Consider the following 22083-nt stretch of genomic DNA (forward strand, 5'->3'; position numbering starts at 1 on the left):
CATGTACACTTAAGCCTGAAAATATTCCTACCTCTGACCACGCCAGCTGCTTTGTTTCATCAGACCTGTCCGCTGCAACTGATTACTTGCTTAAAATGGCTTTGCTGAATTCTGCTGCCTCTCTGTTCCTGCTCTTGTGTGCTTAACAGGGTGTACCTTAGAACAGCGGGGGGTTGTCTGGGGAGATGAAGCATCGTATGACTTTGTTTCCAGAGAAAACTTTATTTAGCTTCGATAGTTTTAAAAAGCAGTGCTGGAAACAAAAGTGCTTATTTAACCATTTGGTTTGAAATAATGAGCATGCTGTGAGTATTCATAACAGCTGGTAATGCGTAAAATCTGTAGGTTGGCTGTCATGGCTTGGTGCATGCATACAGCTCGTGGGTTATGTACGTTTATCAAAGAATCCCTTTTGTCATGCTTCTCCCACTTGCTTCACAATAGATCACATCTGACAAAGAAGCATACTATTTGAGAATCTTGGCTAGTTGTTTTCTAAGGTCTCAATATGCTTGGGGATTTTACTGTAATGTGTATCGCATGAAAAGGAAAAGAGAGAAAAAAAATCCTTACTTTCTGTGAAATCTTCAGTAATTTTTACACAGATCCACCTTTTTCTTCTGCTTTGGAGCGGGGTATGTTTTCTTCCCAGCAAACAGAAACTGGCTAGAAGCTCTGGCTTAGAGTTTCTGGATTGCTTTTCAAGACTGGAAGGCTGTGGTTCTGCTGTTTTTTATTACTTTCCCCTTCACACTCAACTAATCGTGTTACTGCATTTGAAAGCAATCTTCACATCTTCAGAGTCTAATGTCTTCTATTGCTTGTATATATGATTTAAGTACTGTAAGAACTTATGTTGGTAATTCCCTCTCCTCACCCGTGATTGTTCTTTGCTAAAATGGCAACACATGCAAGGAAGTTATGAAGCTTTGATCTGTTTTGTGTACAACCTAAATAATACCATTTTCTGACAAGGCTGTCCACATTGGAACTTTAATATTTGCTTGGAGGGGGATAAACTATTTCAAACATCTCTGTTGTGCTCTGTGTTTACCATCCAAACAGGTCTTAAAATCCTTTAAACTGTTCCCAGAAACACACAACACATGTTCTCAGAGTAGTTTAAAAGATGATTTTATTTTTAATAATTCTTTGATAGTCACAATGCCTTTAACAAAAAGAATTCCGCGGGCTGTGTGTGTTTTGTTGCAGCAATACTAAGGCATGTAAGACCAAGTAATGGCTTTGCTCAGATAGGATTGTCTTACTGAAAAAAAACTAAAGCAAAACTGACAAAATGATCCTCAACAACTTAAAGCACACAAACAACTTTCAGTAATGTGAGAAGTATCCCCGGACTGAATCCCACTTTTTTAATCCCCAGCCTAGTGGGGACTGCAGGTTTATCCATTAGGGATTTTTTATATTTATTGATGCTCAGATGGAAAAAGCTGGAAATAGTAATTCTGACAATAATTTTCTATAATTAAGAATCTATACATACAAAAATAAATCCACAAGTTCACTGAAAATTATACCGATGTCATTTTACGAAATCACTGGATGCTTATGACAAAGCTTTATGATCTTTCAGTGTATTGCCATCAATCTAATCTTTATCGTATGTTATCAGCGAATTGCTTCCTTAATTATTGCTTTCTGTGAATGATCTCTGATTGTTTTGGCAGGAGGAGTTACACTGCATTCTTTTTCCAGGTCCCCCGCCATGGCTGGTGGATTGTTTGCCATTGAACGTGATTTCTTTTTTGAACTGGGTCTCTATGATCCCGGCCTTCAGATCTGGGGTGGTGAAAATTTTGAAATTTCTTACAAGGTAACATTAAATAGTGAAAACTTCCATAGAATCCTAGAATAATAGAATCAGAAATGTTGGAAGAGACCTCCAAGATCATCAACTCCAACCATCCACCTACCACCACCATTTCCCACTAAGCCATGTCCCTTAATACAACGCCTAAACATTTCACCTCCAGGGACGGTGACTCCACCAACCCTGTGCAGCCCATTCCAGCACACCTGACCACTCATGTGGAGAAGAAGTTTTCCTAATATCCAACCTGATGGTGTCAGGTTGGGAAGCTGTCCCTAAGTCTGGATTTTGGTAAGGGTTTGGGATTGCACACGTGCCCAAATAAGTAGCCTGAAATCAGACCAACATGAGAGGGAAAACCTGGCTGCTCACTGCATGTGTTTGTAGAACAACGTTGTCTTTAAAGGAAGTGATGAGAGAGCAAGCACCATTCAATTAAAGCACAGGTGCATGTAAAGTAAACAGCAATGCAACAGGAGATAAACTGCCCTGGTTTCCCCCTCCCTACCATTTTTGTGCGTGAAAAATGGTCTCATATGCTTCTCAAAATTTAAAGAACTTCTCTTCAAGGGAAGTCTTCATAATTGAAGCACTAACTGCATAATTCATAATAGCTGCAGATTTTATTTTCAATCCTAGGCATATGCATGCTCTTCAGTTAGCAGGAAATGTAAGATGATAATCATTAGCTTCTGGTATCTTCAGTATTCGTAATGACTCAAGTGGCAGACAGCAGGAATCTGTCCCAATTAAGAAACGAAAGTGGAGACATCTAATATTCTCAGCAGTGATCTGTGACACCGTAGCTGAATTTCAGAAGTACATTCAGAGCTTCCCCAGCTACTCTTGCTATTGATGACTTTGAGGAAAGCTCTGAGTGCACTTGCTCAGCTGTAAATCCATATGCAAAAGGCTGTTATTAAGGATGTTACATATACAGAGTTTTTATTCTTTTAATTCCCCATCTTGCTTAGATTTAAATCATGATTGAAATTACATACAGTAATTTCGTAATTGAAGTGGATAGCTGTTGCTGATTATGTGGAGACCTCTAAATTGATTTCATGTAGATCAAAACCAGTCGGAACTAAATAACATTTATCACTGTTGCATATGGACTCCTAGATAGCAAATAAAATGTCTTTGCATATCAGAATTTCTTTGTATGGTTTTTAAATCAAACTCTTCAGAAATTAATATGATGACAAACACACACAGTGAAGGAAATACATTTTTTTGCCCATCTTTCCTAGTGATGTTAAGTCATACTTGTAATCTGGACTGCAATCTTAGTTTGGAACATCCCCAAACTTATTTAGAATTGATCGATTGAATAATCGATGATCTCTGGAGGTCCCTTCCAACCCCTACAATTCTGTGATTCTGTGAATTTGAATTTGATGCTACTTTTTAAACTTGTCAAAGCTATGAGCAAATGAATTCAGATCTTTTAGGTATATTCTCTTTTCTCCATAAATAGATGGATTCTCCCAGGACATGTGGGAGGGAGGAAATTTCAGAATGGTAACATACATTCCCCATTTTTATTTTCAGCTACTACAGCCAAAAAAAAATACATGTTTGTTACAGATCTGTAGCAATTTGTAACAAAATAATTTGTAATCAAATTATCCTAATCTCCTTCTACTCTTTATTAAGAAAAACTTAAATATGATGGGCATCTAACCAAAATCCATCTTTGTGATGGTACATGAATTACTCCAATAAAATCAAAATACTGATTCTGTCATTTTAAAAATTACCCCATGCCAGATTTTGTTCTCTTGTTCATTACCATTGTTTTAAAATAGCAATGGAATGAAAAGGCAAACTATTTTAAAAGCTTTTTGAAAAATTACTTTAATCAAGCAATTTTGTGGTGGAGTTGAAGATGTACAGCCTTTCATTTCAGACCTATTGTGTCTATGTTTATGTTAAGTTTATCACACGGTTGGTATAGTAAGAAAAGTAGCTGGCATCTCTTTCACAATTTGCTGTGTATTTTTCTGTCTTAAATTCCTGTACACATGTATTAATATCTGCATCTTTTCTTGACCTTGTAGATCTGGCAGTGTGGAGGAAAACTGCTGTTTGTCCCCTGTTCTCGTGTTGGACATATCTACCGTCTCCAGGGCTGGCAGGGAAATCCGCCCCCCGTGTACGTTGGATCTTCTCCTACACTGAAGGTACTGGTTTGCTGCAACCCTGAAGGTCTTCTGATGCAAGATAGCAACAGATTCAAATAAATCCATGTACACTATCAGTAGCAATTTATAGAGCAGTTCATTCAAAGGCGTTCATTGTCTGAAGCTGAGATGGTCATCCACGTGAGAGGGAAATCTTTATGCCAACCCCACTGTTTGTAAGAACAGACACTCCTGGAACCCAGCTTCTTTCTTCACCCTTCCCCAGCATGGAGGTACAAATTACATCTCCTACCACTTTCTCTCTCACCCCTCAAGCCTTTGCTGAGCTGTGCTCAATTGAAGTGCAAACAGCAGAAAGTGCCTGCCTCTGCTCTGGTGAATACAGCACAGTCCTGGAGGGTGGTGAGCATGACTTTGCAATCCTCCACTGCCTTGAAAGGGTGTAAGCAGCCCAGGCTCTCTGTGAGTTAGCAAACACAATAACCCCACATCCCTCATACCTTTATAGCTGCATTTCTGAACTAGGAAGCAGAGGACAACACCTGGGAAAATGTCATGCTTTGCACATTGAAATCCATAACTCCTCAGGCATCTTGTAGGTTCAAAAGTGTTGCTCAAGCTATGATATTAAAAGTAGATAACATCTCAAGGAAAGATTGAGCAACCTGTCTGTATCTGAAGAGAGAACTTGAATCAAGAAAAACTGTTTGATATACTTTTATACCTACCAAAAGAAGGGTGAGGACCCTTCTGTTAAGGTTTCCTATTGCCTCGCTAAAGATTGCTCTTGTGAAGTGCTTAGTCATTTGTATATTTATAAATTATAGGCTCTATTATTTATAAATTCCAGTCCCAGTGCTATTGTCCTGAAAGTTACTGATGACAATGACTACAGATTTACAGATTTTTGACTGGCTTGAGCCAAGCTAACAGCTGTTCCTATTCAAAAGTGAATGTCTCAGAAAAGCCTCAAAGCAGAGAACTAACGTAGCACATATAAAATAAAAATATCCTGTATTAATAAGGAGACTTGATTAACATTTTGACCAAACTAACAGCAGGAGCAGTACCGTGGAAGGTAGCTGGAAATAAGCATAGCTGGATGTAGTGACAGAGAAAAGAGCAATGGGAGAAGAGATTGTAAATGATAGCTCCATTTTTCAATGCGGGTAAGCTTGTCTGAAATTATAAAACCGTTCTATTAATCTGAAAAATCTGATCAAAAGCATTTATTCTGTACCTGAATTCCTTACACAATTCAGCTCGTCTGGATAAAACAAAACACTGCTGGTGGTTCTTAAATGGTAAAGAGCTTCTATGTACAGGGCAGTATGAAGGAATACCTTTCTCCCTCTTCAGGTGGGAGAAAGATCCCTTTCGTATATAGCTTTATTTATTTAATTAGTATTTGCTTAAACTAAAACAATAATTTGTGTTTGAAGTCAGATTTGTTGTGATTGTTTTAACACTGTCATGAATGCTAGAGCATCAGAACAAAACAAGGTGTGCACCTAGACCACGTATAAGTAATTCAGAGTTAAGAGCCATGAGGGAGATAATTGTTCTTTTTTCTCTCCTTCTCAAGGCAACAATAAACTGCCTCACTTAAAATGCACGAGAATATAAAATGAAATTCGTGGAGTTAACATGTGTTTGTATCTGACCCGTTGTGCATGTACTGAGGTAGCAGCAATGTCATTCCTCTTCACAGAACTATGTCAGAGTTGTGGAAGTGTGGTGGGATGAATACAAAGATTATTTTTATGCCAGCCGGCCAGAGACAAAAGCACTGCCCTACGGAGATATATCTGAGCTGAAAAAGTTCCGCGAAGATCACAACTGCAAAAGTTTTAAGTGGTTCATGGAAGAAATAGCATATGATATAACATCGTATTATCCCTTACCACCTAAAAACGTGGAGTGGGGAGAGGTATGTACAGCACATAACACGTATTTATTTTAGGAGCATTCTTTTTAAAGTTGGGAATTCAAAACAATTGTTACCTGGCATCAGTCTGAGAAGAAACTCTTTGATTCCTGCAGTAGTAATGTAAATGGTACTGGCCAGAGAGCTGCAGGGAATTAAAATAACCAAAGGGGAAAAAAATGCTACTTTGAGAGGTGAGACTGTGTTAATTAGCTGCACATTTCCTTGATGGATTGTTCTTATATCTGTCCCTTTCTTCAGTTATGTCTAAAGATTTTTTTCTCCAAAATTGGACTTTAGTTCTTTCTAAAAGAAAAAAAAAATTGTTTATGTCAGAGTATTGGCAAAGATAAATAGGTAAAAATCTTTTCTTTATGAAGGCTTACAGAATAGGTCATGAAATACAGAGAGAGTACCTTCTACGCCTGTTTGCTAGACTGGGATGTACTCATACCAGTACAGCCTTGGTAAATCCCTGTTTTGCATGTAATAACTTGATATGACAGTTTTTTCCAGCATTAATGTATATGAGAACAGCATTGCTAAATTAAGGGTGTGGTTACAATTTTGGCATTTTCTCTTAGAGAAAATTCAGCAAATGTGACAGTGTCACTTAACTGAGAAACAGAATGTTACTGGTGAATACAGGCCACCTCACTGAGCTCTGCCCCTTCTGGCTTCAAGCCAACACCTCTTTCCCATTTTCAAATGCTGTTTTGGCTTTTTTCAGATGCTTCCAGCCTTGCCCTTTCTCTTTCATCAATTTCATTTTTGTAAGTTTTGGAGGTAAAACCAGAAAATCATCTTGCTAGTAAGGGAGGAATCCTGTGTCCCAGCAAATTCAACAACCAAGATGAGATGGACCTGTTTTTCTAACTTCAGAAGAGCATTAGAAGATAGAGATCTGTGCGTGCTCATGTGACCAAGAATGTGCCATTTCTGACTTCTCTGAGGAATTAAATAGTGATACAGAGTGTGTGCATGATTGAGTAGGGGTATAGATAGTCTTGTCTCTGTAGAGCCAGTCAACAGTGTCACCTTTATTTCATATCTGAAAGGTAACACAAAGCATCAAGTTAGTACGTTAGCTTGAGGCCTACTTTTAAATTCACACAAAAGGTTAGAAACACTTGTTATATGCTGCTTCACTGAGGTGAAAGCATCGGAAGAGAATAAAATAATAATGGTCACCTTGTGGGAAGCTGCTGTTGATAAAAGCAAATGGCTGTAGAGAAGGAACAGGAAAGAGTGAAGTTCAGAGACCCCTCCGAAGTTTCCTTCAACTCTTCACTGGCTGCCAGTTGTCTTACAATATCTGAGATTTTTTCCCCATATGTTTGTAACACCTCACTAATTGCATTTCCAAACTGTCAGGAAAGGAAGTGGGAGTTTCATCTTCCCCAGCACTGCGTGGAAGTCAGGGCTGTACTCTGAGCTCCATCCTCCCAGCTTCCTTCTACAGGCACGAAGGAGAAACAGGTTTCTGCAAAGCTGAGAGATCTGGCAAGAATGTTATTTGTGTCTTTACAAAGATATTTTTTGATCCTTCTGAGAGTAGAATGGGATAATCAGTAGCTGAGGCATGCTTTCCAACAGGTGTTATACTCTTTATCCTTTTGCCTCTGCCTGCCTCTCACCCGTTTTTTCTTCTTTCCCGCACATAATTGCTGTTGTAGAACACACTTCTGCACAGCTGGGTCAGGAGGCTGTGCTTGGCTGCAGTGTTAATAACTACTGTTTGCAGCTTCTCTGCATCAGGTTTGTCTCCTCATGTCTTCCGTAAGATGAGAGTAGTTTAACCAAGCTGCTGCTTTATTTATGAAGATCTGAGAGAGTGAACATGATTTGATAGGAATTGAATAAATTAAAATACTTAGAAGTCATGCACTTCAGTGTCATTAGTTTGGAACTGAGCTTCCCAGCTCTAGCTTTATTGGTGTCATTTAACTCATGTAAGAGCCCACAAATTAGTCTGGGCAGGCAGTAGCTCCATCTCCAACACGTAACACCATTATTTACATGTCATAGGCAGGTTTGTCTTGTATCTGTCTGGCAGATAGCTGTTTCTGGTCTGAAAGAGAAGTGGGAATTTTCTGAACTTCTTCACACTTGTTTTCCCATGAGACAAACTGAAAGTGCACAACCTATTTTTTTCCAGATCAGAGGCTTTGAAACAGCTTACTGCATTGACAGCATGGGGCACACCAACGGTGGCTTTGTCGAACTTGGACCGTGCCACAGAATGGGAGGAAACCAGGTAAGTGGCTCTGAGGCAAGTGTGAAAGAGAAATACCTGCCCTAATGGATAACAAGCCATGTTTCTCTTAAGCCTGTTCATAAAGTCACTTCTGTGCCACCTGCAAAAACGGGATTTAAAGATTTTTCATAAGCATGCTGGCATTGCTGAAGTACAGGAATCTGAAACTATCATTACAAACAAAATGCTGTACAAAATGTGGAAGCAAGAGCCATACTTTAAAGCAACCATATCACTGTGTTAGAAAAAATGCAACTATTAGCATCACTCCTGATTCGTCATTTACCCTCACTTAATTATTAATTCTTCAGGAAACAGTTCTCCTTATGCCAGCTCACTTATTTCACAGTTGTTTTGCTTTAATGGAAGTAAAATATTTCTATGCAGCAACTCTCCTTCCACCACAAGAGATAAACAATATAAATTTCTCTGCTTCGTTTACAAACTGACAGAATGTATTTACTAATAGATGATTACAACCCATGCTACTATTGTGTTTGACCTGCATCTTCACAAACCTACGCACGCTGCCAGGCAAGCATGTTGTTCTGTATTTGCATCTCCTTTTTCAGCTGGATAACTCTGCAGCACTTGCAGCCTTTGTTTATGCTGTTGTGGACTTGAACCAGGTGGTTTTTCTCACTGCAGTCTGAAATCACATGCAGGACAGCGCTTTAAAAATCCTTCTGCTTAATTCTTAGTAGGCCTTGGAAACGTCTCTTTTATTTTGATATTTAATGCACAAGTTTCCTAAAATACCTTTTCTGTAGGTGGTACTCCCAAAGCATGTTGTAATTCTTTCATAAGAAGTAGCTAAGATAATGTTTTTGAATATGTTTTGTATGCGTTAGTTTGATTTCCTCCATGTGTAAAATGCTGAAGTTTTACTGTCTTCTCATGAAATTACTGCCCAAGCCCAAGGACTTGCAACCAAGCCTTTGCAAAGATAAGGGGTTTCTTACCCATCAAATCACTAAAGGGCTTCTCACTGAACGCTTCCAGAAGTTTACCAAGTAGGTTTCCCTTTGTTGTTATCATCTGTGTCTTGGTAGGTAAAGTTTTTCGCCTTCTAAGTCCTAAGGCAAAGTTGTCTGTAAAAACGGAGTGTTTTGCTAGTAAAAATATATTACATCATGTTGAATAAAGAGCTCTCCTTAAAATAGGTATAATAACAGTGGAGAATATTTAGCATGATGGAATTCTATTGGTATTGCATTGTTTCTAAAATATTACTTTAAGTCAGCTGTTCAGAAGATGCCATCTTATTTTTCTGTAGCTTTTCCGAATCAATGAAGCTAATCAGCTCATGCAGTATGATCAGTGCTTAACTAAAGGACCAGATGGATCCAAAATTATGATTACACACTGTAATTTGAATGAATACAAAGACTGGCAATACTTCAAGGTATGTAACAGACATATAGGGGAAAAGCAATTGTCATTCACATCTAGTTTTATTACACCTTTTCTGTTATTACTCTACGTGTATCAGAAGATAGAGATCTATAACTAAATTAACTGAAACAAGCAGAGGAAATGTTAATTGCATGTTCCCAGAAATCCATGCTTGGTAGGAAAGCTTCCTGTAAGGAAGGTTGTTCTGCAGGCTCTCCCATTTGCTGACTTCTGAAGCAAAAAAGTTAAAAGCAGATCTCCTGGTGCTGCATGTGCTGCCACAGGTATCATAGGAGTTAGCACTCTTCTCAGAGAGAGCAAAGTGACCTTGTTTCTAAAAGCTTTTCATGCCACCACTCTCTCTGCTCGTGTCTTTCTTTCAAGGAAGTTTCTTTATTGGGTGCTGTGAGAAGGTGACTTATGAGGTGCATTTAGCAGCTAGCGACAATATATCTAATTTGGGGATGTCTGTTGAAAGAAGTCTACATAAGAATAGGTGAATGTAGTGTTATTACTCTTTGTCTTTCTGTGCTCTTCGCCTTTTTCAGTTTTTCTTTCTCCTGCTCGTTAGCCATTCTCTAGAAACATGCTCTGTTGTGAATTATGGGTGTGGTGCCATTATAATGCTATTGCAAAATCTATGAATTTTTAATAAAGACTCGGAATGTTGGCTGATACACATGCGGGGGCTTTAAGGGCTATTTAGTAAGCACATCTGTAAGTCCTCTATTAATTTGAGTTCTGAAAGTCTAATAGATTACATTTCTGTTGAAAAATGAGACTGAATTGTCTAAGGGTGATGTTATCACTGGATACGGACAGTGGCTCTGTAACTTAGTTCAGTGTCTGAGATTATCTTCTGTGGGGTTTTTTCTTCATTCTACATAGCACGTTGCCTACTTATTAGTTCATTAGCTGGTTATCTGTAGTGAGCCTTTCTGGAAGCCACTACTGAATGCAGTGAATTATTTTTGTTAGCCTCAAAGCCACCCCACCTTTCTGTTATTTCCATAGAGCTTTGAAATCTCAAGCAACATAATGCTGTTTCTAATGTCTTGTGCCATTTAGATGGGCAAAGTTTTTTAAATCTGAAATGTAAAAATCAGTAAGGAGTGTTTCAGTGCCTGCTGACTTTGGCTTTAGTATCAGAATAATATATAACACTTGTTACCACTCCAGCCATTCTAGTGCATCCCAGCATGTTGCTTGGCTCTCTTAGAGGGGAGGCGTTTCATTTATGCGAGATGATCCATTTCCTCTCCAGTGGTACCAATTGTGTAATTGGTTGCTTATTACCACAAGTTATAAGGAAGCCTGGTGGGCACAGTCTGGGCTGCAGAACAAAACACTGACTGGCTTCCAGAAAAAAATACAGGGAGGAGATGAGAGCAAAAGGACCACCAAGGGTGTGTAACCAAGCAGATCTGAGGACTTTGGCTCTCTCTACTGTGCAGCACAAAGGGTATGACCATTTCTCCTAATGAGGAGGGTATAAGGAATGAAATGCTTATGAACTGCTGAAGAATGTTGTGGCCTGCTGTTCTCCTGCCAGGAGAAGTTATCTACCCAGTCGATCAGTTCTGTAATGCTAGTTCATGTGCCAGTTTGGTGAGCATAACATCTGTGCTTCTGCATTTAGCAGCAGGGCTTTTGGTAACCTGGAATGCAACTGGCAGAGGTCAGCTCATGGCTTCTGCTCCGACTTCCGTTTACCTCTCCAGGCAATGTCCATCCCCACGATTGGCATGCACATCAAGCTGCCCCAGCATGTGGATGTGCACATGCATGTACAAGTGATGGGGCAACAGGAGAAAGATCCAGCACTCCCTCATATGTGGGGGGGAGCACGGAGCAGGGCTATGCAGCTGCACTGCAGCAGATTTGCTGCTACTCCCTCACTTGGCAAAATGCATCCAGCTGGGCAGTAGGGCAGCCAGGAGCCAGAGGCTGCTTGGCAAATGGTGAGAGGGCTAAAAGAAACCAAACGTGTGAGTCTCAGCCTCACTGCACTCAACACAGTAGGTCTGCAGTCTCCGAAACTGTCTCCTGTTGCTCTGGAGGCCAGCCTTGCTCTCATCTCCTCTTTTCTTCTTTCAACCAGTCAAACAGGGAGCAAAGTTATTGCTTTTTCCCCAGTGGAGTTAATGTTGCTATATGTGAGGGCTAACCAAAGGAGGATCTGCCCAGCAAGGTCAGCACTCATAAAGCTGTCCTCGAGAGTTAATCTTTTGTTTGGGTTATGGGACAGATGAAAATGCTAGAAGTGTTTTAGGCACAGTTTTGCTTATTTTCTTAGCAGTTTGTTTCCAATGAGAAATGCAAGGCGTTTCAAGTTGACCTACGTGCATCAACCATTTCATAATACAAAGGATGTAAAAATCTAAGTTTAACAAATAAATGGAACCAAGTATGGAACTGATCTTTTTCAGGGATCCTGAACCCTGATTTTGTAACAGCAAATAGCTACATTACAGTTGTGAAGAAAATTCTGTCTGGTTTTTGATTGGTGGTTGTTCTTTTTGTGTTCGTTTTTTTTTTTTTAATGTCCCTGGTGTTTTTTGTTTTGTGTTTGTTTTGTTGGTTTTTTTTTCCAGAATCTGCACAGATTTACACACATTCCTTCAGGGAAGTGCTTGGATCGGTCAGAAGTCCTACACCAAGTTTTCATTTCAGAGTGTGATTCCAGTAAAGCAACGCAGAAATGGGAAATGAACAACATTCTTAGTGTGTAGATAAACAGAACCTACCTACTGACACGTTCATTTGTACAGGACTGAAAATAGCCTGAAAACTGCTGCAATTATTAACTGTACAGCTCCGAGCCTCCTGACTTGGATGAAGGACATAGATGAACTGTGATTATTACAATAACATGATCATCCGCAGTTAATGTTTACAAAACTGCTTTACCTTAAACTCTGTAGATGTTTACATCTTTTTGTTTTAAGACGTTGGTAACTTAATGCGCTGTTAGCTGTGTTTCATAGGAACATAGTTAAAGGCGTTGTTGTCTTCTTTGGGATTACACTCAGGGGTCTGAAGGCAGTTTTTTTACACAAACTTGAAAAGGTTGGAGTAACCAGATTTTCATAGAACTTGGTGATTATCAACCTGTTGTAAATTTTTATTTAATTTTACATCTTACTAAGCACTGCCACAGGTTATTAGCCAGGGTGGCCTTCTCTCACAGTCATGCTGCTTTTTTGGAAGGTGAATTTCAACATATTTAGTGCCTCTTCCGTTTCTCTCTTTCACAAGAAAAGCATTTGCTGGAAATTATACAATGGATGTCACTACAGGCAGGGATCAGCTGTCCCACCCCACTACTGTGTTCCATCCCAGTTACTGTGTAGCTGAAGACAGCTGCTGTCAGTAGCTGGGCTGTTTGTCAGTGGGCCGCTCTGATAGGCTCCTTCGCTGCAGATGCTCCAAAATCTCACATCAGGGCCATTGGCCCACCTCTGCTCTGGTATATGCATGTGGGGGAGCAGCTTGGCACCTGGTATGGAGCAAGGAGGAGCTCAGTAGCAAGGTTAGCACCAATGTGGTACGTTGGGTTTGAATGAAGCACCCTTGCAATTCCAGTCAAGAATTTATATGCTCTAACTTGCTTGTTTAAATCATACCTTATATAAAAATAAGAATAATCTAAAATAAAGAATAGATTTTTAAGAAGCTGCACAATGATTTAAAATTTAAAAAAAAAAAATTCCAGTGCTTCATTTATGTTGTTATTTTAAATGAAAATCACTTAGAGGTAAACTAAAACTTTTAATTAGGAAAAGAATACAACTCATTAACACATCTGCTTACTTGTTTGAAAGGACATCTGCCCGCTATTTTGGAGTCCGGACTTAGGTTTGAAAAGAAAAGTGGAAATCTTGATGCATTTATTCATATTAATTTTTCTGTATTTTTTTTTTCATTGGAAACTTTTCCTGAGGGATTACAAATACAAAATATAACCTCTTGGTGCTATAGTGTACAGAACAGATGTGAAGAAGTTTCTGAAATTGTTCCGAATAGTAGTTGATGAGAACTCCCTCAGGAGTGTAAGTACTTGGAACAGACAAGAGGTGGAGGAGAAATGACTTGTTCTCGCTTCCTTATTCGAGATTTGTGACTGTTAAATGTTGACATCAGTGTACTGACTTAGAGTTATGCCCATAACATGTCACACTATTAAGTACGACTAAATATTCCCTGAAATCTAGAATAGCATTGCATGCAGCTTTCATTGGTGTTAACAAGGGTTGTGTATCATATATGGTGAGAATTTGATCTTTCTAGGGCAGACTGCACTGATATATTAGTTTGGGATCTTTCCTAGTTTCTTTAAACTTCTCATCTATCCTTTCAGAGGTATGAAAAATAGAAAATAAAGGAGGGAGAAACTGGAAAATGGAAAATAAGGGTGTGTGTCAGTACTTGTTCCTTGTGTGTATGAAAACTGACTCCATTTTTGTGTGCTGGGTAGATTAATTTAATCATATTACTATGCATAAGAGAAAGAGTGGTGGCACATAAATTGTGCATTTTAAATGGGTGTTTTGTGCAATTCATTACAAGCTGATGCTGTGTGCAAATACACATCTGTATGTGAGACCGAAACATGAGATCATAAGAAGCTGTTGCTGTAATGACTTTTTCATACTATAGCTTGCTTGGAAAAAAATAATAATTCCCATATTCTTGCTTTGTAAGTCGATGATAATATCACTATGCATTTCTACATATTTTATAGATTTGATTTATGCAGATTTTGATACACTGTATGTTTCTGTAGAAATTGTATAAATCTTTCAGAAATTTATTAGGGAGAAATCTGGGAAACATGTATATCTTATGGGTTGCTTGTTTTTTAGGTGAAGTAAATAAAATATTTGAATTTTTGGGTTTACTATATTTTTTACAGAGTAAAAAAATGGATTATTATCTATATAGGAACCCCGTATCTCTAAGTCTTGAGAACTTCTGTGTTGCAAACTTACAAATATTAAAAGTGCTTTATTTTACTTTTTACCTAGGTACTTTTTGTCATATCTGTGGGGGATGAGTTTTTTGTCCAGAGAAGTCAGAAGTGAAGTTCTCACCGTGAGTTGCCATGTGGACACACTTGGATTTTTGTACTACTTGCACTGATCTAATTAGGTAGATTTCATATGCTCAGATTAAAAAATGAACATGAGAATGATTTGTAAAGTAGAACAAAAGGTCCTGGTAAAAGAGAGGGGGGAAAAGCAATCTGTACCACCTGTGAGTTTTTTGCAGTGTTGCATTGCTCTGGATACTCGTGTGGATGGAGACACTGCAGCAAGGTAATGGCATAGCTTATGATCTGATGGACCTCAACTGATGAAAAATGCAAATTCCTTCCATTAAACAGGTGCACTGCGAGGAAAGGATCAGGGGCTGGAAGAAAGACTGAGAGATGATTTAAACACCAAGACAAAAAGGTATGCGTGCATGTTAGATCCCTTCTAATTCTTGTTAAGAATATATTTCTGAAAAGAAATATGGTTGCTTGAGGGAGAAGCGTGCCGTGTGTGAGCTGGAGGGCAGGTAAAGCAGGACAAAGGGCTGTGGGTACCGCTGGTCCCATGCATGAGGTTGCTCAGTGTGAAGGCAGAACTGCCTCCGGTGAGGTGCCAACTCCAGTGACCAGGTGTGGAATTTGTGCCCTTTCTTGTGCAATAATAATAATGCCTGCTGCACAAGCAGTCTCACGAGGAGAAGGCTGAGAAGAGTGAAGGGTGGGAGGAGCAGTAGAGCACTACCTGCATTAAAGAACCCCTAATGTCAGCACCCAAGATGCATGGGATGGCAACAGCAGCCCTCAGTGAGGGGTTTCTTTTGCCTGTTACATTATCTCATTATCTTTCATGTGATGTTTGGAGTCCTTGTTTCTGAAATAATGAGGACCCTTTTTCTCTATTGCACAAAAGCAAAGCACATTCTGATTTGGGATAGGAACTGAACTTAGCAAAAGAAATATAAAAGTACATACGAGATCAGACAGAAAGTCCAGGTAGCACAGTAGCCTTGTTTCCCTCAGTAGGATTGGTGTGGTCAAGTAGCACAAGGCAGAGTGAAAGGACTGGGCAAGGACACTTCTTCCCTTCTGGCAATTTACTGTTTGAGGACTTTGAGCTAGAAACTGTGTTTTTTATTCAGTATTCCAGAATTTGTATGGCCACGTTTAGAATCTAGGCAGACACTGGTCATCCGTCACATCTGATTACACAAATAATTTCCAGTTTCCTTAAGAGACATGCTGGCATTGCAGTTTGTTCTCCTGCTGAGACAAATCAGTGAGATATAGAAGAATGATGGTCTTGCTAGTGGTCTAGATTCCCAAAGGAGGAGTTAGTGCTAGGTCAGTGCTGGGTTCAGCTAGTCAGCAGCTGGCTTCAAGATGGCAGTGCTGACAAGAATGTAATCACAACACATTTTTCAAAAGACTTTTTGGAAGGATGTGGTCTTTTCTATTGGAAGCTACTTGACTGTAGAATTACAGCTTGTCCATTCAAATGTCATTCTTTCACTCTGCTGATGAGCCCACTTAGGGGTACAACTTCAGTAATAGATGTTTGGATTAAGAGACTTTGAGAATAGCCATAGAACTTGTAGATGACGCATGAGATTTCCTGGCCAAAGATTTTTCTGATGGCAGACACTGCATTCTGTCCTGGAACAAGAGCCTCTCCAGTAATGAGGCCAAAGTTAGTTATCTTAAGATATCTGGCTGGAGCAGCTTACAGGTTCACTCACTTATTGCTGGCCTGTGGCAGTTCTTGATTGCACTGATTAAGAGAAAATTGCGTAGACAGAAAAATCAACTTTTACTGGCTAGGTTTCAGTCCTGAGGCACATGCCACAATTAGATGGGCTATGAGTCCCACAAAGGCTCCGTGTTTTGGAGAATGTAGCAATAAGCTCTACATCTGTGCTCCATTACAGGATTCTAGACACTGAACTCAAAAGGAGTTGTGGAGAAGCAGGCTGGGCTATGAAGCAGCTCATATGAGCAGCAATTCCAGAAATGCAGAGGTAGTAGACAAAGAGTTTAGATTTTTCAAGATGTGGAAAGAAATACAAATCAAAATGAGACAACAAAGTTAAATGTTTGTTAAGGATGGCAAGGCAAGGGAAGCACGTTCTGTGACAGACACCACCACAGCAAATAAGCTGCCACTAAGCTATAACTAGTAGATAATATGCTAGTATTACAAACAATGTTCTTCTGATACACCATTATGAAATAGATAAACAGAACATGATTAAAGATAGAACTCCTATTTCATTTTTTTCTGATTTTCTCTCCATGCCCATTGATGATTTCTTTGTTGCTATTTGAGTTTTAAAGCCTGTATATACTGCATTTAGTTCCTGTGTCCGTAGCTGTGTTGCTTAAGGTCCTCCTTTTGAAAACAAAACAAAACAAAGAATATCTACTGTGCTTCAGATTCTCTTGGGAATTCTCTTTCTAAGTAGACTTTGTTCAAGAAGTTGGTCTAAGGAAAATGAAACCTTACATTTCTTCAAGAAGATAATATGTTTTTTTTTTTCCTTCCAAATTCTTTTATCTAATAATGCCTGACGTGCTGTTTCATCCATTACGTCTTCACAGAATTATTATTGCTCCAGCATCTCCTCCAGACTAGTATAATGTAGCTTATTGTCCATCCTCATTACCAGTGATATAAACATTAGACCATTTTTCCCTTTGCATGTGTTTGGGGAGCACATATTAACATGTAATATATTTTGTATTAACAGCATATTTCTTCTTCTGTTTAAAACCTGCTGCCTTTGCAGTTCTTCACACTGCCTCTGCTGTTCTTCACAGTTAACTCTCATCTCTGTTGCATCACTGTTCACCTCTTTTCTACAAATCATTCACGTATATATATTAAAGTCTTCAGTAGCCCTTTGCCCAGACTCCAAAAATAGCCTATGGGTTTTCACAGGCGATTTTTTCCCCGCTGATGAAACTGACGACTAGGTCCTATTCTGTCTCTGTGTATTAACCAGTCACTTGTTAAGACCTTCAGTGACGGCTTCCTTTCTTTTATGAGGAGTCTGTTGGGAAATTCAGATGGAGTAGACATACCTGATCTCCCTAGCTTCATTTTCAGTGCGTGATCCAGAAATTCTCATCTGTGCTGTAAGAACTTCATAGCTTGCCATATGGATATACTGGTCTGAAGTGCCCTGTATCTCCAAGGAATACTGTCTAAAAACTAGAAAACTAGCATCATATTTGTGACCTTCCATTCCTCCAGTGCTAAGGCAGATTTAAGTGAAAAAAACATACATAAAGTACAGCTAAAGGTTCAGCCATTTCATCCTTCAGTTTCTTTAGAACTCCAGGATGAATACCATCTGTCCTGTCATTTCATTTCAAAACCTTTTACAGTTGGATTTGAGACAGATGCTCCACCATGCCTCCTCCATTAAAAATTCCGTCATGAGAACTTTGTGAAACTCCTCTACAAGATTTAAAAAAAAAAAAAGACTTTATTTTTCTGAAATCTACTCTGAACACTGATTTTCTATCATAATCATCTTTCGTCCCAAAGGACTATTTGGTAGGCCTCCTAGTTCTTATGTTTATGGAAGTTATTAATCCATGTATTTTTTCAACTTGTCCTGCTCTTATTTTTCCCTGCAGCATGATGCTGCATCTGGTTGTCAAAGTGAGAGTTTCTTCTGTTTTAAAGGTTTGGAAATAACTTCTACTTTTTTAACTATGCAAACTACTGTGGCCTTTTCTGAACTTTTTTTTTTTTCCTTTGATCACTTGCTGGATCCTCCCAGCACTGCTTCTTTCTGTGTCCACAGATGGGCATTATCTGAAGCTCCTGATCTTACATACCACATTTTTTAAAGCTTCAATCAAAGGTAGTGATTCCATATGCTCTTTTCCATGCCTTTAATCTGTATTCAGCACCCTTCTTATCAAAAGGGCAACGGACTATTCAAAAAATTACTGATTATCTTCAGTCACTGCATCATTCCCACTTAGAATTCAGGGGAGGCGACGGGGAGTTTCTACAAGAAAACCTGAACAGAAGAATAATACCAGCATAGTCTCAGCTACATCCTGTGAAAGAGAATTGTATCAATATAGAAGAGTTATTATTATATAGTATATATGGAGATAAGGACCTGCAAAAGCTGTACTAAAGAGCAGACAGTGCAGCTTTGGGCTTTCGAGGCCTTCAGACCTTAATACCCTACGTCAGTATAGAACATTTTGACTTGCCCTTAGCTACCTTATTTCCATGCTTTCATGAATATTCAGTGTGCCATGTACCATGGTGATGCACTGAAACCATTTTTTATCTGACATCTATACAAGTGACTACTTTTCCTATTTTTCAGAACTTTTGCTGGACAGTAGATGTAAAAACAAAAAAAAATCTGAAACATGCTTTTTATAGCACTCACTCTCTAGGCATGAAGTGACTGTCAGCACTGGGCTTTCAAGTTGTACTAAAAGGATTTCTTTTTTTAACCTGTTATCTCAACAAATTAAATGGAGCATATTAGTTTAGCTATGGAACCTTCAGTTTTTCATGTGGAAATACTGCTAGATGCCTAGAGATATTATTCATTATATATTCATGCCAAGTTTGAGTAAAAATCTGGGAAGACCATGAAACAGTGTAACTGGTGCTACTGTTAACTGTGCAGCTAATAAAGTACCAGGAGCCAGGTATTCTTTAAAAATCCCTCCTCCTCTTCGCAGGAATCTTAACTCTCGGTACGTGAGAACATTTCAAAATTGTTGATGCTGTTTTACAAGCTGTGTCCCTTACGACAAGTCATTTATACCGGGGCCAAGGGGAGAGGAAGGGAAAGTGGGGAACATCAGGAAAGACATGCCTCTGAGCACATCTGTCCAACAGCCAGCCTTCCTCATCTGGACAGCAGGACATTTCCTAAGGCTTATTTCTCAGCTAACAAGAGAAAAACCTTCAAAACCTCTGTTTCAATAGGGTTTGGTTTTTTGGTTTTTTTTTCAGGGTGGGGGGGGGGGAGTGGGTTATACGGAAATCCAGGTATGGTCAATTTCAGCACTAAAACTATAAGATTTCTAACTCTGAAGGTGATATATGCAGATACCAGCATAGGGGGAAACATCAACTGTGACTAAAGGTAGTGTGTATGAGAGAGCATGACATAAAAGATCCCCTAAATTCCAGAAGCTTAGAGTACTTCACTGGGAGAAGGCTCCCTCCCTCTAAAACATAACAAATACAACAATAATCATGTACAACATTTTATTACAAAATTGTTAAAAAAAGTAATACAATGAATATACTACAAAATATAAGATCAGCTATTAAGCTACCTCCTTTATTTTACTTACCTAAAAAAAAAAAAAAAAAAACACACCTGGCTATCATTCACTGAATTTCAACAAAACCATTAAATATGCAGAAACATTCCACAACTTCTTCTTTTAAAACTGAACTGTAGCAGCACTCAGCTACTACTTACTTTAGAAATAGAGGTCTCCCTACAAAGAACCACATTACCTATACACAATCTGTACAGATTTTTATACTGAAGCTAACAATGAGCTGCACTTGAGTTCACATTCTTAGCAAAATATTGGATTTTGAGCATAAATCTTTACAGCAGGGCATTCATTTACTCCTCATCCTCTTCTTCTTCTTCCTCTTCCTCATCTTCCTCCTCCTCCTCCTCCTCTTCTGGTTCTGCTTTCTTCTTAGATCCTGCAGGCCTACCTGGGCCCTTTTTTCCTGCATCACTCTTGCTCTTGGCACGATACGCTGCAATATCCTGCAAGAAAGATGCTGGTGATGGAACTCTGACAACAGTCGTGTACTAGCACAATAATTTAATGCTGCAGTCTGTGTGGAAAAGTGGGTTTTCAACCTTACGACTTTCATGTTTTCACCTTCTGGTGAGAGAACATACATTAATCCATACAGTTCTATGAATTTTACAAACTCAGTGCCTTGGAACATGACTGCATGTTTTTCCAAGTAGGTGACCCATTTTTCTGGAAGGAAAGCACTTATGAAATCCTTAGATGTATAAAAAACCACATTTAGGCTCACCACAAGGGTTCCTTGCCACACCTTTCCACGCATGTGGAAGCCTGACAAAGTTGGATATACATACATTTGGAATTGTGAATTATATGCAGGTTAGGGGCAAAACAGAAGTCACGTTTTCAGGGACTTCTGTAATGCTAATGACTGTTACATTATTCTCAGGGTACCTTTTCATACTTCTCCTTTAGTTTTGCAGCCTTCTGTTCATAGGGCTGCTTGTCTTTGGCTGACTGTTCAGACCACATTTCACCCAACTTCTTTGCCGTGTCTCCAATAGACAAGCCAGGATGATCGTTTTTGATTTTTGGACGGTGTTCAGAACAGAAAAGGAAGAAAGCAGATCTGAAACAAGAAATGGTGTTTAAGCAAGTAAGAGGCTAGTGGAACGTATGCTGTGGGGTTTTTTTAATCCCAAAACACTCACGGTGGTCTTTTAGGAGCGTTGGGGTCCTTCTTCTTTCCCTTCTTCTCTCCTTTGGGAGGAACATAGTTCTTCATCTCCCTGTCGTAGCGAGCTTTGTCTCCCTTGGCCATCTCCTCGAACTTGCCTTTCTCCTTGCTGGACATCGTCTGCAGACACACGCAATGGAGAGGCGCGGGGGGCGGGATCAGACGGAGCCCCTCCGCCCCCTCGGCCGCTAAGCAGCCGCCCTTCCACCGGGCTCACCTTCCACCGCTCCGAGCACTTCCGCGAGAACTCGGCGAAGTTGACTGACGAGTCCGGGTGCTTCTTCTTGTGCTCCTCGCGGCACGTCTGCACGAAGTACGCGTACGAGGACATCTTGCCCCGCGGCTTGTTGGGGTCGCCCTTGCCCATGGCGAGCTCGGCGGCGGGTCCTTGCGGAGGAAGGCGGGAGCGGCGCCGTGAGGGCGGCGCTACTACCGGGCGGGCCCCGCCACGCTCCCGCCCCTCGCCCACCGCTCCGCCCGCCCCGCTCGGGGCCGGCCCTGCCCTGCCCTGCCCCGCCGCCGCCCGCCCGCTCCCCGCCGAGCCCCGCGCTCCCGCCCGCTCCCTGCCCTCCGTGCCGCCCCGCCGCCCTCCCCGCGGCCCGGCCCCTCCCGCCGGGACCCGCCGCCGGCCCCGCGCCGCCCGCCCCGCGCGCCGCCCGCCCGCTCGCTCCTCCGCCCGCCTCAGTCCCTCCCGGCCGCGCTCCGCGAGCACCCGGCGGCGGCAGGGGCCGCGCGGCCTTGCCTGGCTGAGGGGGTTTAGCGTTGGCGACGCGGGCGCTGCTCCCTGCGCGGCTCCTGCGGACTGATTTGCCGGCGGCGCACTTACAGCCTCTTGTTTTCCACAGCCCCTACCCGCCACAGCAACTTGAGCCGCCGCGCCTCGGAGCCCGCCCACCGCCTCCCATTGGTCGCCGCGCCGGTTCAAACTGCCTGCGGCCCCGCCCGGCCCGGCTCCGGCCGCCGCGGATTCGTTCGCCGCGCTG

The 22083-nt window shown here is 40.7% G+C and overlaps 2 protein-coding genes across 4 annotated transcripts in view; one reads left to right on the forward strand and one right to left on the reverse strand.

Annotated features, from left to right (window-relative positions):
• The window catches only part of GALNT7 (polypeptide N-acetylgalactosaminyltransferase 7), a 68101-nt gene extending 53652 nt beyond the window's left edge, over positions 1 to 14449 (forward strand). For all 3 annotated transcript variants that reach the window (XM_031607565.2, XM_031607566.2, XM_090138920.1), the window contains exons 7-12: positions 1717 to 1834; positions 3895 to 4017; positions 5690 to 5908; positions 8064 to 8162; positions 9439 to 9567; positions 12152 to 14449. In XM_031607565.2, the coding sequence (XP_031463425.1) occupies positions 1717 to 1834; positions 3895 to 4017; positions 5690 to 5908; positions 8064 to 8162; positions 9439 to 9567; positions 12152 to 12289 (826 nt within the window). In that variant the 3' untranslated portion in view covers positions 12290 to 14449. The remainder of the gene's footprint in view (positions 1 to 1716; positions 1835 to 3894; positions 4018 to 5689; positions 5909 to 8063; positions 8163 to 9438; positions 9568 to 12151) is intronic.
• Positions 14450 to 19940: 5491 nt separating this feature from the next.
• HMGB2 (high mobility group box 2) lies at positions 19941 to 21992 on the reverse strand. The gene is made up of 5 exons (XM_031607461.2): positions 21843 to 21992; positions 21318 to 21487; positions 21075 to 21220; positions 20818 to 20992; positions 19941 to 20372 (listed from the first exon to the last, which is right to left on the reverse strand). The coding sequence occupies exons 2-5, from the start codon at positions 21465 to 21467 to the stop codon at positions 20220 to 20222; spliced, it is 624 nt and encodes a 207-aa protein (XP_031463321.1). The 5' UTR covers positions 21468 to 21487; positions 21843 to 21992; the 3' UTR covers positions 19941 to 20219.
• Positions 21993 to 22083: the final 91 nt, after the last annotated feature.

Source organism: Phasianus colchicus, chromosome 4 (assembly GCF_987193195.1).
Source record: "Phasianus colchicus chromosome 4, bPhaCol1.hap1.1, whole genome shotgun sequence".
NCBI classification, from domain to species: Eukaryota; Metazoa; Chordata; class Aves; order Galliformes; family Phasianidae; genus Phasianus; species Phasianus colchicus.

Bases quoted from the DNA above. Each gene is read 5' to 3' on its own strand.
- HMGB2 (XM_031607461.2), bottom strand. From the start codon at position 21,467: ATGGGCAAGGGCGACCCCAACAAGCCGCGGGGCAAGATGTCCTCGTAC. The intron at 21,221-21,317 runs GTGAGCCCGGTG...GTGTGTCTGCAG, and splicing joins AGTGCTCGGAGCGGTGGAAG to ACGATGTCCAGCAAGGAGAA. The intron at 20,993-21,074 runs GTGAGTGTTTTG...TTCTTGTTTCAG, and splicing joins AACGCTCCTAAAAGACCACC to ATCTGCTTTCTTCCTTTTCT.